The 20,263-nt window shown below is 37.9% G+C and overlaps 1 protein-coding gene across 1 annotated transcript in view; it reads right to left on the bottom strand.

Moving 5' to 3' along the window:
- The window catches only part of LOC127660494 (zinc finger MIZ domain-containing protein 1-like), a 185,092-nt gene that overhangs the window by 61,722 nt on the left and 103,107 nt on the right, over nucleotides 1-20,263 (bottom strand). Inside the window, 2 exon segments of the mRNA XM_052150767.1 lie at nucleotides 3,663-3,776; nucleotides 10,326-10,445. Coding sequence (XP_052006727.1) covers nucleotides 3,663-3,776; nucleotides 10,326-10,394 — 183 coding nt within the window. The 5' untranslated portion in view covers nucleotides 10,395-10,445.

Consider the following 20,263-nt stretch of genomic DNA (forward strand, 5'->3'; position numbering starts at 1 on the left):
TAGCTGAAGATCCATCTAGGACATTTAATTGGGCCACACTTTCAGAAAAAAAAAAAATGTAAAAAGTCTAGCTAGAACATATTCTGAGGGCCTCCCACTAAATCATGATCTGAAGAATTTAGATCACAGAAAAAGAGCTGGAATGAATGTGAGTGGAAATCAATGTAAAATGTAATAAGTACTGTTTGTGACCACTTTTGTAGCAGCTTTGAAAAAAGGTTAATGTTGACTGGCAAACACATGCCTCTTCTTATTTTATTAATAGGTTTGCAGTTTAACGTGTTTTCCCCCTCGTGCAAACCTGGTCGTAAGAGTAGGCACAAGTTAGTTAGCTAATGGTTTTTAATCACCATGTAATCATAAGGTAAATATCATATAGAGTTATATAGTTGAAGTCAGAAGTTTACATGCACCATAGCCAAATACATTGAAACTCAGTTTTTCTGTAAATTCTTACATTTACATTTATGCACTTGGCAGACGCTTTTATCCAAAGCGACTTACAGTGCAAACTCTTGACATTTAATCGTAGAAATCATTCCCTGTTTTGACCTACAGTTAGGATCACTACTTTATTTTAAGAATGTGAAATGTCAGAATAATAGTAGAGAGAATTATTTATTTCAGCTTTTATTTCTTTCATCACATTCCAAGTGGGTCAGAAGTTTACATACACTTTGTTAGTATTTGGTAGAATTGCCTTTAAATTGTTTAACTTAGGTAAAACATTTTGGGTAGCCTTCCACAAGCTTCTCACAATAAGTTGCAGGAATTTTGGCCCATTCCTCCAGACAACTGGTGTAACTGAGTCAGGTTTATAGGCCTCCTTGCTCGCACCCACCTTTTCAGTTCTGCCCACAAATTTTCTATCGGATTGAGATAAGGGCTTTGTGATGGCCACTCCAATACCTTGACTTTGTTGTCCTTAAGCCATTTTGCCACAAATTTGGAGGTATGCTTGGAGTCATTGTCCATTAGGAAGACCCATTTGCGACCAAGCTTTAACTTCCTGGCTGATATCTTGATATGTTGCTTCAATATAGCCACATCATTTTACTTCCTCATGTTGCCATCCATTTTGTGAATTGCACCAGTACCTCCCTGCAGCAAAGCGCCCCACAACATGATGCTGCCATCCCCATGCTTCAGGTTGAGAAGGTGTTCTTCAGCTTGCAAGCCTTACCATTTTTCCTCTAAACATCACGATGGTCATTATGGCCAAACAGTTACATTTTTGTTTCATCAGACCAGAGAGATTTCTCCATAAAGTAAGATTTTTGTCCCCAAGTAGGGCTGCAACTAAGAATTATTTTTATAATCGACTAATTTAATGATTATTTGACTATTTGGGCGATTATTGCAACGATTAATCGTTAGCTCTTAACTGACTATTCAGCTTATGCCCAACTTAAAAAGTTGTATTAAACGTGCTTATTAACAATAAAGAGGACAAAATCATCTTTTAAAAATACCTCTAAAAGAAAACTTGGATTTTTATTGTTTAATTAATTCAAAATTTCACTGCAAAAAATCCTATTGTTAAGTGTTTTTAACTTGTTATCATTTTTATGCATTTGGCAGATGCTTTTAACATTATCTAAAAATCATTAAAACAAAATACATTTACTTGAGAAACAACATATAATATATTTAGACTTGCTTTAAGAGAATGTATTTTGTTGTGTATTTTGATTTGCCTGTGCAATAAAGAAAAAATATATTCATATTGAACATAAATGCTCTAAAAGCAAGTCTAAATATCTTATATGTTGCTTCTCAGGTAAATGTATCTTGTTTTAAGGATTTTTTGACATTTTAAAATATTGAAATATTAAAATGTATTAAATGTTATATTCAAAATTATTTTTCAGAATATTTTTTCTTCTTAAGTATAGCTGCTAAAGTAAATGTACATAAGCTTTTGCTTTCGATCTATCTTTAACTCACATAAACAAACTCTTGCATAAAGCTGATTTTCTTCACCATAAGATACACACCGTGACACTCATATTATAATTCACTATGTCGAGAGCAATCACTATAAACAAAATCTAGCTGCAGCAAGCGTGCGCCAGTGATCAGCCGGGAGAAGTTTGGAACTCTCTCGTGCTGTTTTTCATGCGACTCATATAAGCGGCTCAGACAAATGCCAGATTCTGAGTTTATGCTTATTTATACAGCCCGCTTCCTTATTATTTGAACTTTAATAAAAGGTGCATTATATATAGTTTATAACTGTGCAGTGTTTTCTTTTTAGATGCTCTGACAGGCAAGTTTTGCTCAAGCGGAACACCAGGTCCGGCTCAGCTTTATTTCACGACAACACTACTTCTGTATTTACTTATTTTGCAATTTTGTATTATAATACTCTGCGATCTACATCACCTTAATCCGTTTGGAGTGCGTCTGGACTGTGAGCTGTTCTTTCTTCCTCTCCTCAATCAAGTACGAGCATAAGTGCTGCTCTCCCGCATCATCATTAGCGTTTAAATAGATCTAATGTTGTGTTAAATGAAATCAGACAACTATTTGACAATGAAAATGTTTGTCGACAATTTTTTTATTGTTAACGTTGTCGATAATGTCAACTAATCATTCCAGCCCTATCCCCATGTGCACTTGCAAACTGTAGTCTGGCTTTTTTATGGTGGTTTTCAGGTTATGCTGATATAGGACTCATTTACTGTGGATATAGATACCTGTCTACCTGTTTCCTCCAGCATCTTCACAAAGTCCATTGCTGCAGTTCTGGGATTGACCTGCATTTTTCGCACCAAACTACATTCATCTCTTGGAGACAGAATGAGTCTTCTTCTTGAGTGGTATGATGGCTGCGTGGCATTTATACTTGCATACTATTGTTTGTACAGATGAACGTGGTATCTTCAGGCATTTGGAAATTGCTCCCAATAATGAACCAGACTTGTGGAGGTCCACAATTATTTTTCTGAGGTCATTGCTAATTTCTTTAGACTTTCCCATGATGTCAAGTAAAGAGGCACTGAGTTTGAAGGTAGGCCTTAAAATAGATCCACAAGTACACCTCCAATTTACTCCAATTAGACAATTAGCCTATCAGAAGCTAATTGGTTAATTGCCTAAAGGCTTGACAAAATTTTCTGAAATATTCCAAGCTGCTTAAAGGCACAGTTAACTTAGTGTATGTAAACTTCTGACACACTGGAATTGTGATATAGTCAAATAAAAGTGAAACAATTTGTCTGTAAACAATTGTTAGAACAATTACTCATGTCATGCACAGAATAGATGTCCTAAACAACTTGCCAAAACTATAGTTTGCTAATACGAAATCTGTGAAGTGGTTAAAAAATGTGTTTTAATGACTAAGTGTATGTAAACTTCTGACTTCAACTGTATTACTGGCTTATCATTAGCATAATAATTCAAAATGCATGCCAGCGAGCAATGTTGTCTCTTTCTGGAGACCAAATATGCCTGTGCATGTTCACAATGCAATTCAGTCACACATGTACTGAAACACAGAAAGTCCACAAAATTAAATAAAAAAGAATAAAAAAAGAGCGTGAGAGAGAGAGAGTGAGAAATGGGTGGGCAGAGGGTAACGTGAAGCGTGACTGTTGCTTTAACCTTTGTTACTGGCCCCTGACACGAGGACAAGACAAGAGCAGCTGCCGACTTACCGTCAAACATCCCATCAGGCTTTGCTCAAAGGGCCGCTGGAAGGCTCGTGGATCTCCGCACCAGTCCAGTAGCTCTGTGGCCGCCGTCTGGAAATTGGCCGGATTCTGTAAGTGCTGTTTGAGAAGAAGACAAATGTTACAAGGTTAATAACTACAAGTAGTTTTAGGCATATTTTAGGCAAAACTCTCCTGTTTAAACACGAACACAAATGTTTTCAAATGGTTTCAAAATTAACAGAAAAAGTGTTCACATTAAAGGACATACAATTAAAAACTACTGTAACAGGTAAGTGTTTGATTATAGTAATTCTACAATGACTTAGAATTAGAGTCTGAACTATCCTTTTTATATAATTCAACATTACACGACTTGGCACAAGACTGGTGTATCACGTACCAATTTATCTTTTAACTCATGTTATTACCAGCTAAAAAAGTCTACATGGTTTGTTTTTTTGTTTTTTATTTTTTATAAATCTGCAAAGATTTCAAAGAAACTTCTTTCATGTTGTCATTATGGGGTATTGTTTGTAGAATTTTGAGGAAAATAATGAATTTAATCCATTTTGGAATAAGGCTGTAACATAACAAAATGTGGAAAAAGTGAAGCGCTGTGAATACTTTCTGGATGCACTGTATAAAGCACAGTTTACATAGAGCAAACTCCACCCAGAGGAAGTCCCAACTCCAAATGATGATTTAGAGCCCTTTCTAGCTCAAAAAAACAACATTTATTGTTGTTTAGGAATTGGAAGATGTTTTCACTGAATTAATTGCTTTTAACTTAAGAATGTTTTAAAAATACCAGCTTCATATTTAAATGGTTTTAAAACCTCTGGAAAGCCAGCCTGCTGGGCTTCAACTGTAAGTCCATTACTGCCAATGTTTTTTTTTTTACAGAGATCTTTTTCTGTGGTAATCAACAACATGCCACTGGTGCTTTTGAAAACTTGTATTAAACCCATAAAATTAATTTAAAAATAAAGGAGAGTTTGGATGAGTGATTTTCAGCTCTCTCTTTTAGAATAACGTACATTGAGGCTTTTGAAACAAGGCCGAGTGCTCCAAACTTATCTTGCCCTTTGACGCATATGTACACCCTTGCGAGAACCCAGCCAGTAACCCAAGGCCTCCTGGTCTGAATGCAGCTGTGCATTCTGGGCCAGATCCACCCTCCTGACAAAGAGCTCAGTGTGCTTCAAGGCTTCCTCACGCCACTGCAGCATGCCCTAATCCAGACTCTTCATCATCTTTTGTCCAATTAGATGTAATAGATCCACACCTCTGAAAGTGTAATAATAGTGGTTGCAGAAATGAATGAGAAGAGACTTATTCTGTTTTCCCAATGATTTTATATGGGAGGGGAGGGGGTTATTAATTGAGTGCCAAGCTTGTTTATCCTCTCCTCAGGATTACCCCACCCCCTACCCTAATCTCGTCGCCAACCAGTATCACACAAGACATGACAAGAAATGTAAACAAACAAGCAATCTGTACACCCTCTTCAGTGGCTTTGCACATAAATGCTCTGTCGCTGTTTGGTTGCTCCTGAGGAGGAGAGCATTATTTGAAAATACACTTTGAAGAGCATTATACTTGGACGGACACCTCCTCTTCCTCGCTCACAGCGAGGAAGCGGCATTGTCTTCCGAGGGCAGCAGAGGTCGCCATTTGAATCAGACGCTTTGGTGTGTATGTTGACAAAGAGCTCATCTGACAAAGAGCCAATGTCTCCTGCTGCAGAACCCTGCTGAGTAAATCCCGCAGAGCATAAGGGATAAGTGGGCAGCAAATTCCCCTCTTGCCGCAAAAGCTGATGGAAACGAATCTCCATTTTGAGAGATCTCAATTCTATGTTTAAAGGGACAGTTCAGCTAAAACAGAAAATTCCGTCATTTCTTAGCCACCCTCATTAAAGTCATGCAAGCTTGGAACAAAATAAGGGTCAGTAAATGATGACACAGGTGTCATTTTTTGGGTGAACTATCACTTTAGGCAGACATTCTGATTTCTAGGTCTGACCACACGGTAATCAGGAAAGAGGGTTGGATGCAGGGCAGTAGGGGAGAGGATGTAAAGCTTGGTATTGTGGTGGTGGGCACTCAGAGCTTCATGTCAGGAAAGCAAAGTTTTTTGGCAGGATTGCAACACAGGTGTTAAAATAACTGAGGCCAAATATCAGCACTTCACCTTTCCCCTGCAACACTCACTGTGTCTATGCAGGACCATTTCACCTCAGGAAAATTCTCTGTTATGTGATCAGTCATCCTAGAGGTATTGAGTCATTTGCTTCTGTTGCCGGACCAAGTCCGGTCTCCTACACTGTATTTCTCACTCTCTTAAAGGGGACATGTCTTGGAATGCAAGATTTTCCTTGCTCTTCTGAAATAAAGCCAGCCCATTAATGGAAAATAAGCTACACAAATACATAATCAAATGGACATGGTATTGAGAGCACAACCATTTTTATAATGACCCACAGTCATGGAAAACCTATAAATATCAGGGAATTTTTAAAGGTGCACTTAGTAATTTGTTCCTAATTAAAAAAGGCTTTACTACTAAATAATTTAATATAAATTTTGAAACATATGTATAAAATTGTGACCACTCAAGATTCCAGTCATATCAGTAACCTTATAAAAGCGGTTTTATTCTACATGGAGAGGGTCCCCCCATAGGCGCTGCCATTTTGAGATCACAAGACAAGACGAATCCTACTCACTTAATGTCAGTTATTGGACACTTTCACACAGGGATTAAATTAACCATGGTTGACAGTAAATAATTAATTTCTACAATGGCATCAGTAACTGAAAATGACTGCGTTTCATATAGGGATGTTATTAATATTTAAAATTGATGATGGATTATTTGTGGTTAATAATTTGACAGATTAAGATCATTAACAGTAATACATTAATAGTAGATTAAACAATTCAAAAATGAATGCTAAACAATGTATTCAAAATACACTGACCTGAAAATATATTAAGAGAACAAATAATAACACTTGCATTATATTATATTATAATTATATTTAAAAAGATGTTTACCGCTTACAGTTTATTATTGTTATTTTTAATGATTAATACATTTTTTATTTGATTAACATTAACTATTGTCAATTTAGAACATTTCTTAAAATGTGCAACCCTAGTTTGAATAAAGCTGCATCCATGCTTCTAGGGGTCAGTGTAAATCCAAGACAATATGAACAAAAAATTACTGAGTGATTTCCAGGCAAGGAAAAGTCAGTCAAGACTTTCAAAAGTGATTATAAGTTTTTCTTGTTATGCTCAGCTCTAAAATACAATTAAATATTTTAGAGCTGAAAAAGTGGGAGGCACATATACAAACTGTTGTAATTCCTACACCGTTCACCTGATTTGGATTTAAATACCCTCAAATTAAAGCTGAAAGTCTGCAGTTAAAGCACATCTTGTTAGTTTCATTTCAGATCCATTGTGGTGGTGTATAGAGCCAAAAAGATTAGAATGGTGTCGATGTCCCAATATTTATGGACCTGACTGTACATACATACATACATACGTGCGCGTGCGCGCACACACACACACACACACACACACACACACACACACACACACACACATATTTTATTGTTGTTGTAATTTTTATATTATTTTTCATATAAGATTGATCTTATGATGATTTCATCAATGATGCAACATGTTGCGAGCTGCAGACAGCAGGGGTGAGAGACGAGCGTCTCCATGTTAGAGTGCACATCAGCCAAAAGACAAAACAGTTCAGGATGTTGAAATCTTATGGACAATTTCTTTCATGAGCTTATCTGTCAGAGGAAATCCCTGAGCATGAGCTCATTTCATCAGTTCTACATGGGATATGAACCATGAATAACTGCCTCCTCCAGCATCAGAATACTTTGTACATTTGTATTCATGTTCCATGTGAATGATGATTTCTTCTTCTTGCTTAAGAAGAAAAAGGAAAGAAAGACTGTCTAATTAAACTGAGTCGCAGTGCCATGTTTCACTTATTTCTAATCATTAAATTCCTCCTCATGTTCTGGACTGGGAATGGGCAAAGAGAATTCAAGCATTCGAAGGTAAACAGTGTGAACAATAAGTTGTTTGTTTTGCAAAGCATCTGAGAAACAACTTCTGCCCCATATATATGAAAAAATAGGAGGAAAAGAAGAAAGTCTCTACTATATGCCCAGGCTAACATACACAATTCAGTTTAATGCAACAGTTTGCCTCGAGTTGATTATGATATCAGCCCTCTCCTCTCAGACATAAGAGGATCTTATTTTAGGTGATTGACAGCTATTGGCTGCTGAGTGCTCAGCATGCAGACTTTAACTGACGGTGAGGAAGCCACAATGAGAAAACAGAGGAATTCTGTTGGAGGGCTCTGTAAATGAAAATCAGATGGGAATGTGAGAGACTGGGTGTAGAAGGAGAGAAAAAAAGTCAAAGAGGAAAAATGTTGGAGCATAAGGCCTGTTTCACACTGCATGCATAAGCTGTGTGCAAGTAAAGCAGTGACACTGCAAAAGCAATGTCGCATTGTGCTTTCACATTTACGTACAGCATTTCTGCTGTTTAACAGAGCTGCGGTTCTATACATAAGACCCTGAGATTTTGGGGTAACCACATTGAGTATTTTCTTTAATAACAACCATCAATTATAAAATGGTTAGTGGGAGCTGGTCTGCTTTCGGCAGCAGTGTGAAACAGACCTAAGAGAAAATGCAGAGAATATGCTGTGTTTTACTGACATTACAATTACAACATGCTGATGGCTTTGTGTGGGTGTTAGTCATATAATTGAACATAATATTTTACACTACTGTCATTATAACCACCTGAGTAAAGTTGTGGGAATAATAGTCTGCATGACAGGCAGAAGTATGACTGAGTGACAGTTTGACAGCACGATAAAAGGAGGAAACTGTGAAATCAAAAGAAAGCCCTCATCAGACATTTTAGATTGTGTGGTAGCATAATTATTATTATTATTATTTTTTAATAGTTTGATGAGGTGCGTTTGTATACCTCTAGACAAGATTAGATAGCACCTGCTCAGGATTAAAAAAATATATATTTTTTAAATGGCACCAAATTATAATAATACAAATAAAATACAAATAAAATCTCTGTGCTGCATTGCAAGTCTACTGTCTGTGATTTTTCTGTTCATCTTGAGCTGACTAGGACAACAGTCACACCGGCTAAACTCGCAGCTCTCACCACACTAAATGTACCATATCAATATGATTAATGAGCAGCAATCGATTGTGCTTTGTCTTTAGGTTTAATCAGACCCAATCTAGCATGCAAAACAGCTAACAATGTCATTTGTAACCAATTAAATAGGCTTAGAACTTCAGTGGCTTCTTACATGCTGTAGACATGATCTTATTAGCACTAAGACTTGTCTTATTGAGGCAGAGACAACAAAGCCATTTGGAAAACTGTGCAAAAGTGACAAATCCTAAACTGCATGCAACATAGAGGCTTGCATGTAAGACATTTCCATAAATCTGTCAAGAGACGCAAAATGTCACACCTGCATGAAACACTACAATTATCAAAGTCTAGAATCATAAGACATAGCCTTGAGTCATGCCTACTCATGTGTGTGCATGAATTTGCTAAAGAACAAGCTTTCCAAAGATAGGGTGAGGAGTTGCTTTAAAAAGAGCTGAGGAGGACAACAGGGTTCATGCCCCAGCCATATTCTGCAACCTGATGAGCCAAACTAATGCACATTTACAGATCACCATTTAAGGCAGCCAGAGAGATGACAAGAAACCCAGCAACAATGAACATTCACCTACAGTAACAGACTAACAGACAGAGGCAGACCCCCTTACCCTAAGTATTAAACTTCTGCATTGATTTCAGAGAGAACCGCATAAAATACAGAGCATTCAAATGAAACCTTTGTTGTATAGATCATTTCAGCCTTAGGTGTGATACCTATTTTGTAAAGTATATACTATTTAAATATATTAAATGTATAGTAATCAGTCATTGAGAATTTGGAAAATTGGAGGGAGTTAAAGCACATAAATGCAGCATAAAATAATCCATAAGACTACAGTGGAGTCAGTTATTTGAAAATAAATAACTTTTTACAATAAATTCACCTCCCTGCCCAGTAGATGTTGATATGCACGAAGAATGCGAATCGCCAAAAACAAAAGAAGAAGAATGTAACAGTGAAAGTAAAAGTAAAAGGGATTTATAGTAAAAAAAAAAAAAAAAGACTTAAATATTTATCTGTTTCTCACCCACACCTATCATATCGCTTCTAAAGATATGGATTTAACCACTGGAGTCTTAAGGATTACTTTTATCAAGTTTCAAAATAATGGTACCCATTCACTAGCATTTTATTGACGGACACTTTGTTTGTGTTCACCAGAACACAGAAGGCATTTACATTTTTGGGAGAACTATCTCTTTAACACTGCACTGTTTTTAATTTACACATATCATTTACACAGAACAAAAGCCAAAAACTTTTTTCCTTTAGGAAATTCAAAAATAGTAAGGTTATAGAGAAACTTGTATTCTTTGTGTTTAGTTGGAGCGGGGAAATATTTTTCTTCGAGAATGCCTAATAAATGAACAGTACTCAAGTGTGGTCGTATGATTATCATTTTCTCACCTGTTTGATGCACAGCAGCCTGTCATTGGTCTGCTGTATGTGCCTGTCCATCGAAGGAATTGTGTTCATATTGACTGCTGCCTCTTTCTCTCTATCTGGAAGCCATTAAATTTCTTCTCTCTGAAAAATAGATAAAAAGATGAGTGTGTCAGAGGCTGTGAGAAAAAAGAAACGAGAGTGCAATTCACTGTAGATCTGTGATTTCCTCGCACACGTAACGAGGCCATGAAAGACACTGAGTGTTCAGATGACATTTGTGTGGTAGGTGAGGAGAACTTCCATATATCTTTCATGTTCATGAAGGCGATCTATGAAACAGGAGATCAGATGTAACTAGAGTTACACTCCCATCCGTCTGTTACAACTAAAGCACAACTATTAAAAGGTAGAGGGAGGAAATTACAAACAAAACAAATAAAACAACAGTTTCTTGTATTGTTGGCTGTAGTTATACTCGTTAAGGTTGGAGCAGAAAGAACACGTATGTCTAATTGTCCCTCAAAGTGACAATAATTTTGGAGACATAAGAATATAGTAAATATATTTATGTTACTATGAAAACCATTGTGTCTGAGTGGTTCTTACTAATACACTGTAGCATTGTGTCTGTGCGTTGGTTGGAAGAACTGTGACCAATTACAATCCAAATCATCTTTCCAGTCCTTTGTAGTTTGAACCCAATTGGTGTGTCTATTACACTGTTAAAGATATCAGGACTTACATTCAAGGTGTTTGCTGGGAAATAAATACGAGGCCCCGTGGCCATCGCTGTAACTCACGATGCAGACGTGCGGCAGGATTAATTGGCGAGAATCGCTCATCTGACCACTTTACTGTATACTTATACATTTCTGTAACACAATGTCCCACATTTCCTACTGCCAGACCACTGTGACGTACTGATAAAGCAAACTTTAAAAACTTTCAAAACACCTCGGCTGTGTGTGTGACAGGAAGAAGAGTGTCTCTGGCAGTCAGGAGTGTTAGATGTACAGTGCCCTGTATATGCTCAAGTAGTTAGTGCATTTCAGGAAGTGATGTTGGGACCGGTACTAAGAGTGCTTTCTTTTGCTCTGGATGAAATATTTAAGTATGTAAGTCACGGATGATGTGACATGGGTCCAGTTCCTAAATAATGAGTCTACCACAACGTGACAGGTGAATAAATAAATGACCAAATAAATAAAATTTTTAGGGTGAAAAATGCCTTTCATTTTTGGTAAGAGAAGGGTTTTCAGAAAACACATTTTATTTATAATCTTCATGGTTTAGCAAAGCTTATGCCAGACACCAAGCTGGAAGGTAATTCTAAGTTGTTGAAACACTGATAGGATCTGGGTTGTGATTTTGATCTGTGATCTTGGCTGCATTGACAATCTCAAGCCAGCAGGTGTCTCTCTGTCACACACTGCAGCGCTGCCACCCTGACCACCACAAATAACTGCTGAGTGTTCCTTTAAGCCTTTACAAGCGCTACAAATCCTCTGCTTCAACCCACTAACAGAGAACGCTCAAACCCGCAGCTCGCCTGTCTGACCTTGTGGTTATTGATTAACTATTTCCCTCCTTACCCTGCTGTCACTCTCACCCAAAGCTACCAGCAGAGAGAGTGAAAGAAATAGGCAAACTCTCATTCTCCTCCAATCTCTGTCTTTCATGAAACATCAATTGGGCAATGATGACAACTTAACAGCAGCTGGTGAACATCCTGATGACGTCAGAGAGCCGTAAGGCAAAGCCTAGAGTCGAAAACTCCAGACAGCTTGATCACGCATCCTCTCTCTATCACCCTCTTACCCCTCAGGCAATGAAGGGCTGTAAAAACACCAGTTATATAACACACCAACTACCTCCAATGAATACAAACTCTTGTTCTGATTATTCAAAGAGAAGCAGAAGCTGGTCATGGTGCCATTTCAAGCACAAAAGTGTACAGTGGGATACTTGGCCACACTGGTAGCATTTCACAGCACTTCATTGCTCTTGCCCCTGACTAACTCAAATTGCTTTTCATATAAATATTTGGTTTATTTTACAGTTAGCATTTGCTATTTGGAAAGCTCCCTGGACATTATACCTGCATTATAATGTTCTTAGCAAGTAGAACACTCAAGTGTCCTACTGTTTTCATAAAACAGTAAGGCTTCAATAAAATAAAGATATTAAAGTTTAAGTGTGGAATTGCCAAAATAATGATTGTTTTCAAACAGGTTTCCCAAACACACCCCCATCTCTCATTGGTCCCCGCACTAAGCTCGTGCCATTGAATGAGCCAATGTTGCTGTGTCTGGCTGGTGAGGATGCTAAAATAAAAAGAACTCGGATAGAATTAATTATTTTAAACATGATACACTTTAAGGACACATTTCTCATTAAAACTAACAGTGCATCCATCCACTAGAATATATAGTCACTAAAATAAATAATAACAAAACGTTATTCTATAAGTGGTGCACAGCTATATCCACAGAAGCAGGGTGAACAGGTGTTTAACATCATAGTTGTTACTAAATTGTCTATTTTAGCATAGCTGGAACATTGTATTGACTAAGGATGTGCCACGGTGGTTGACTAATGGACTCTTCTAACAACAGACTAGTCGATTAGTGGGGTTGACTACTAACATTAATATTTTTATTGGTGGTGGTTTTAATGGGAAACGCAATTCTCAAATTAATTGAGACGCAACATCTTGGAGCGTTTTTGCGTGATGATGGCTTGCTGTGCTTAACAGTGAATAACAGTCAGCACAGTAAAACCCTCTGCAAGAAGTTTTGTCTTTTTAATGCTTTAGCTTTAGTCTTTTTTATGTGCTGTTGTTACAGCAAAGGGCTGCATCAACAATAGAAAACGATCACTGTCAGAAGATAAATCCTCTGCTGTGAGTAATATTCCTGTATTTGTGAGGTGTTGTGGAGAGATTCAAGTTTTTTGCTGATTATGTATGACACTGCCAAAATAAATTGTTGCCATAAAAAAAAGGTTTAAACTGCTTGATGTCGTAAACTAGATGTGTATCCGCAATATTATCTTGTAGCTCTTATATGCACAGCAAGGATCGCCCTGAAGCACTGCATATGCAGTTTTGTGCAGCTCTGGCTTTCTTAATTATTACTTTGATAGTTTCGTGCAATAAGATCTTATAGGCATTTAGCCTATTTATTTATTTATTTATTTTTATATCTGTTAGTCATCATGTTGAAGTGCTGTGCTCAGTGTCCATATATCTAAGGCTATGTTCAGACTGCAGGCAAATCAGATTTTTCTCAAATCAGATCTTTTCAGGCAGACTGTCCACACAATTAATTGCAAGTTATCAAATCAGATAAGTTATCAAATCAGATGTGGGAAAAATGGAGGTGCATCTTCTAGATCTCCAAATAAGCGTCCTGTCCAGTCACTGTGCAGAACTCCTCAGTCGCACAAGAAAAATTCAGAAATGGAGGCTGGTAAATATTGTGATGTTCCGTGCTGCAGTCACCAATTTTTTATGTCGTGTGTCATGTTAAGAGTGATGCAAAAGACCATTTGAAATCCGATTTGAGCAGCCAGACTGAGACGCATCTAAAAAAATCAAATCACATTGAAAGATTTGTCCAACCCTAGAACTGACCAATTAGCATCCAGGGTTCTCATCAAACCACACAAAATTAGATGCGGTGGTGATATTCAGGTATTATGCAGAAAATCAACGACCCTCAAAAATCCTATCAGATGAATAAGAGTAGATAGAATTCATACTGTCAGCATGAAAACAAACACAGGGAAGTGGGGTACAAAAGATACAGTGGAAAGACATTATATTTAATATTTAGAAAGGTGGGGTCAGGCAGAGGGCAGAGCAAAAGACAGAAAGAAAGACTGAGAGAGACAGAGTTAGTGCAGGGAGAATTATCTCTTCATAATCAGACACACGCCACATAAGTGAGCTTTGCATATTCACTCACACTTGACTCCCTTTTCAAAAGCACTTCTCTATAAATACCATCAGTCACTCTCCTGGGTTAAGGACAGGGACTAATATATTGATACCAGCCCTGAACACAGTCTAAGATAAAGGCCAAGCTTAAGAGACAGATCATAATTACAGCTCAACTCAACGTGTACCGGTAAATGTCTAATTATCCAATGTAATGCCTCTTATCAACATTTGTTTACTTTGCATCTTATTTTGGCCAAGAATAGCCCACTTTGAAAGGAAAGGTTTTTCAAGGTTTGAACAACATGTAAAGTGACTAATTTAAGTTTACTTGCTACAAAGAGCATCAAACAAAACTCTAAATATATTTCAAAGATTTGATGTCACTAAACCTAAAAACTCTGACAAATCCAATGACAATTTCTTCATCAAAAGCGCTCACTGTATCAACCTGTTACCTTGTAAACTCGACTTCACTTCCATGCAGGTTGGTGCACTCACAAACTCCCAGAAGTTGCATAGCACCAACCAATCAAAGCGGAACTGGCAATTTCAAAAAGCCAGTTTTTGCCATTTTAGTGTAAAAAAAATACATCAGACAGTAAACGGATTGTGGCCTGTGAATGGAGACTCTGAGGACTTTCAGTTCAGCTGATCAGAGATCAGAGCATAGTCAGACTGATCCCACTGCCTGCAGAGGGGAAACAGAGGGATGGTGCCTCAACACCTGTTGATGCAACTACCACAGCTGAGTGGCAGAGAGGAGTGGATCCACGGAGAGCGAGTTTGAATGTGATGCTACGCTCTGCAGATCCAGATCCAATCAATAGGCTGCAGGGTAAACAGCCACACTATAACAAACCATTCACAACCTAAGAACAAGGTGGCAATAATCAAGAAGATTGGCTACAAACAGTGCCCCTTACAAGCATTTGGACAGTTAAAGCTTAAGTATGCAATTTCTGCACCACTAGCGGCAGCAATCGGAATTGCAAAAATAAACATTGTTTTAAAAAAGCTTTCTGAATACGCCCCCATTCTGCCGTCGATCGAACAAACATACAGACCCACCCCCAACTCATGCCATTGGTCAAGTTATTGTCTCTCTTGAGAAGGTCTCTCAGAACAAACAGAGGAATTTTTATAGCGCCACAGAGACACAATGTTTACAGTTTTCAAGAAAATATACCTATGAATGGCTTACTTATAGTTGTCTCTGCATTTTAAGCATAGATATGAGAAAGTATTGTAACAGAAAACTTTACATCAACTTTAAGTCACGCTTAATTATGTATAACTGCCATTGCATTAGATAACAAATATCAAACCAAGTAGCATCTGCAAACATAAGCTATATCTATTCACTAATTTAACGTAAATGTAAACAACTGGTCCCAAGGTGAATTTTAGTAAATTAAGTCAGTTCCCCTCAAGTTCACAAAGGTGTCCTAGCAGAGTAACCACAGGTGTAGTTTATCAAAGTGTCCAAATACTTTTTGTCTTCATTTTGAACAGTATACAGTATATTTTATCTTCTTATGTTTATTTTAAAACTTACAAACTTGCCCTGAAATGTTTTGCTTTAAAATGTCTTTCTTTCACATAAATGGCAATTGATTTGCTAGTTCGTTTTTTAATGTAATGACAATCATACAGTTTACACATAATTGTGTCCAAAATCTTGGGTATACTTTATAATAATTATTTTTTTTCCTCGGTTGACTAATCCAAACAACCTTTGCGCAAGCAAAAAAAAAAAAAAAACTCTGAAATGTGTAAATAGTGAAAGACAATCAAAGCAGATAACCATATTCTTTTGTTAACTGGGCTCTGAACCCCTTGAACGGATTTAAGTGTGTACCGAGTGTGTGTGTATGCAGTGAGGAGCAGTGAGCTGGACAGTGGCCCCCGCAGACAGCACAAAGCAGCGTTTGTTATGCGAGTCCAGAAAGGCAGCGTAAAGGCTCTCCACTGCTCCCTATTGTCCTGATCTAAAATGTGCTGTAATCTCCCGAGCAGTCTCTAACACCATATGTGTGTGTGTGTGTGTGTGTGTGTGTGTGTGTGTGTGTGTGTGTGTGTGTGTGTGTGTGTGTGTGTGTGCTGGCCTCCTTCTGCCCCCATCTCTCCTTTTTTTCCTCTCTTGCTCCCCATTTCTTCCTGCCACTCAATCAGCCCCTCCTCCCACCATTTCGCTCTCTCTGGAACAGAGGCAGCATGCTCCTTTAACAGGCTGTGGAATGGATTCATTTCATCTAATGGGGTTTGGTCTGAAGCTGAGCCACTCACCCTGAGCAAGAAGGCTCACCACTGCAGTCATGTGTTTTCATACAAGCCAATCAACACGCCTGCACCGACACCCCCATCTCCCCCTCCGCCACCCTCCCTCTCTCTCTCGTCCTCTCACGCTCTATATTTATTTATTTCACTTACTCTACCTTCCTCTTACTCTCACCCCCCTTCTGCTTTTTTCCCTCCTTTCCACCACGACCTCTTTTTCTCCCTCCTTTCTTCTTTACTCTTTACATCTGCCTTAGGCTTTCTGTTTCATTCTGGTCACAAGGCACTTAGCTACTGACTTGAGTCTGCTTTTCTGTCCCCTCATCTCTCTCCCCACCTCATCCGTCACTTTCTTACAGTCCCCATCCTTCCTGCTTGCTTTCATTTGTTCATTCTGTTCCTCTTTTCTCTACCTGTCTCTCTCTCATTATTTGTTCGGAGCTAGAATCTGTTGAGGTCCCTGCTGGAACAGAAGGTTGGTGCAACCCATCTGTGAACTGATCGGAGAGGGGTGGTGACACGTACAGACAGACCACTCCACCCATCAGAACCTCCCCATAACTAACAGACAATTTTAATTAGTGGCTGACCGATATGGGTTTTTTAATGGCTAATGCCAATTTTTATAACTAGAGAGTCTGGTGGCCAGTGGCCAATATTCGGTATAATATAAATATATAGCCTTCTAAAGGCTAATACAATGTAATTATAGCAATAGTGGTACAAATATACACTAGAATTAAGTGAACATTTTCACACAAAATGTATTTGAGCAAACTTTAATACAAATATTTAAAAACAGAAACTGTGCATTATTGGCCACAGACTATGCTGTATATTGCATTACCAACAGAAGGGAGAACTAATGCTTCTGTTAATCAGCAAAGACAGCACCCTAGCAACTGGGCCAATTGGTTGGTTAGGAAGCCTGACTGGAGTCACTCAGCACACCCTGCATTCGAACTTGCAACTCCAGAAGAAATTAGTTTCTAACAGAATATTAGTCTAAGTTAAATGATTAGCCTACATTGTCCATTGACTATGCGTGCACCAATACCACTATATCCCTTCCGATCAGATTCTGATATCTGAAATCCCAGTATTGGCCGATAGATCCCGATCCGATACCAGTATTGTTTTTTGCATAATCAGTTTAGAATATTTTTGCATTAGTGTGTGGAATTAATTGGATGTACTCTTTAATATGTAAAGAAACACAAACCTCTAACTACACATTATTTCAATATAAATGTACAACTTATTAAGAAACACTTTATTATGAACTAGTATACTTGATAATGTAGCAGCAAAATTAACATTAATTCCAGTAAGAAAAGAAGCCGGTTTATGTTTTGCTAATTTTTTTCAACGTATTAAAGGATTCAGATCTCTTTTTTGTTAAATTGTGTTGTAAGACATCTGCTCACTTTTTGTGTTATTTTTTGGAACCCATTCAACTTAAATATTATTATAATTTGTAAACAAATTATAATAATAATATATTATAATAGTAATATACACTTTTATTTTGACATTCTAAAATCTCCAGGAATCCTGTATGTGTCTATTTGTAGGCAAGTTCACAGTAGTTTAATTCGGTTTAAAAAAAACAAAACATCATTCTAAATAAGTATCGGAGCCGATATTGATCCAGGTACCGGATTGGTGCATCCCTACTAGAGACACTGTTGAAGTAGGATATTATCCTGTCAGCTCATAGCTAAAGTCTAACCCTGGACATTGTGTATACTTCTTTCAAAAAATGGAGATGTAATTGCTTTGTATCAACTGTATTTAAGAAATGCTAACTGAAAATGTATCTTCTACAGGCATTTGCATGGACACTCACATATGAAGTAGTTCAACACCTAGTTTCTTTATGCACTGTATTTCCTTTCAATTCCTGAACACCTCTGTACAGCAGAAGCTATGAGCTACGACCTTAGCCGGTTTGACCTTGCCCTCCATTAGAGGCACCAGGAGTGAATGAAAAGCACCTCACTAGCAGAGGGCGAGTATGGCCACCCTGAAAATAATGTCAACCCAGCATTTCCTGTGTGCACAGAGCAAAATGTATCCTGGCCACATACTGATCTGCTGCTGGGCTGCAGCACAGATAATATCCACTTTAATTTCTCACCTGAGGGGAAGTTCTCGAGAGAGAGCTGCTGACGCCAGGCTGGAGATGTGACAGACATTTTTCATAAGCTCACTGCATGCTGCCAACACATAATAACCTTTTTTCAACAAATCTGGGGTCAGTTTTGATTTTTTTCCGCTGCAAACAGTCAATATCATGACCAGGATAGAGAAAGCTGATTGAGTATCAGTGGTGAACAGTGTGGTATTTCGTTAAAGTCTTCCATCTACAGTGACATACTAAACCCCATTACATGGACACAAGTACAGCATCACTCTTGAAAGACCCCATGAAATCAAAACCTGGTTCACGGCTGTGATGTAATTGAAGCCTATTGGCTGGGGGGTGTAAGTCCCTCCCAAATTATGATGGTAAGTCCCTCCCAAACTATGTTGAAATACATGCACACAGGAAAGCAACTGCACTTGTAAAGCCATTTAACGGATTCTTCAAGTCAATTAATTACCCAATATAGGAGTGATAAAAAATAAGCTCTTTTATATTGGCAACCATCCCTTTGGCCTGTGCCTTTTCCAAAACAGGCAGCCAGTTTTGAAATTGTGTGCAGCTGCTTAACTATTTGATATTTGAGAGCATTTGGTGTCTATAAATATTGAACTGCATTACGGTGCCAAGGGTGCCTACAATGGCAGGTATGTGTCACCAGATACCCCAGGACAATCCCATCATTCCATGAATAAACTGAGGGAACAGCAACAGTGTTTCTAGGGCGAACCATAAACTCACTCTCCCTTCTGCTCTCATTGCTTGGTGTCTTCTCACTTCAGCTCTGATTCAGAGCGCAGGGTGAGACCAGAACCATGAAAAACTCCAGCTATCTCATATAAGAGATCAGTGGGTCTGTGTGGTGCCCTGCCGTCCAACCTTAGAAAGCCACAAATCACTGCGGCCGTAAATCACGCTTTAACCCTTCTCTCTTATTGTCACTGTCCAGGATTGCAGAGCGTGCCTGTATGTGTGAGAGACTACACAAATGTGTTTGTGTCTGTCTGTGGAAGAGTGAGCAAAGGCATGTTCAGCATTCCAAACAATCTTCTCTCACTTTCATCTGGCTCATCCTGAGATTCTCTCATTTGTCAGAGATTGCCGACTGCCAGGCCTGGATGGCCCTGTGTAAATAAACCAGATTCCACCTCACAGTGGGTTAGAGTGGCAAGAAGCTCAAATCTCCCACTGGTGAGACCATTTCTGTTATTGCTCAGTTGGCTCTGTTTCCTCTTGAAATATACAATAAAAATAAATATGTTTAAAGAGATTATCTAAATTTAGGAACATGTTTTACTGCAATTAAATCTTTTAAACAAAAATAATGTTAAATTTAAATTAAAATTTTATTAATTTATGTCTACGACAATCTAACGGACACATGCCCTACCATGCAATTAATTATTAGTAAATATTAGAAATAATAGTATATTACAACAAAATAAAATATGACATTATTTTACATCATAAAAGTATAAAACTTTTTATATATATAGTTTTAGGTATTTTTGTTTGGAATAACATATTTTGCTATTATGGAAAGAAATTGGTACTTTAATTCATCAAAGTGGCATTCAACTGATCACAATGCAT

The sequence above is a fragment of the Xyrauchen texanus genome, chromosome 20, assembly GCF_025860055.1.
Source record: "Xyrauchen texanus isolate HMW12.3.18 chromosome 20, RBS_HiC_50CHRs, whole genome shotgun sequence".
NCBI classification, from domain to species: domain Eukaryota; kingdom Metazoa; phylum Chordata; class Actinopteri; order Cypriniformes; family Catostomidae; genus Xyrauchen; species Xyrauchen texanus.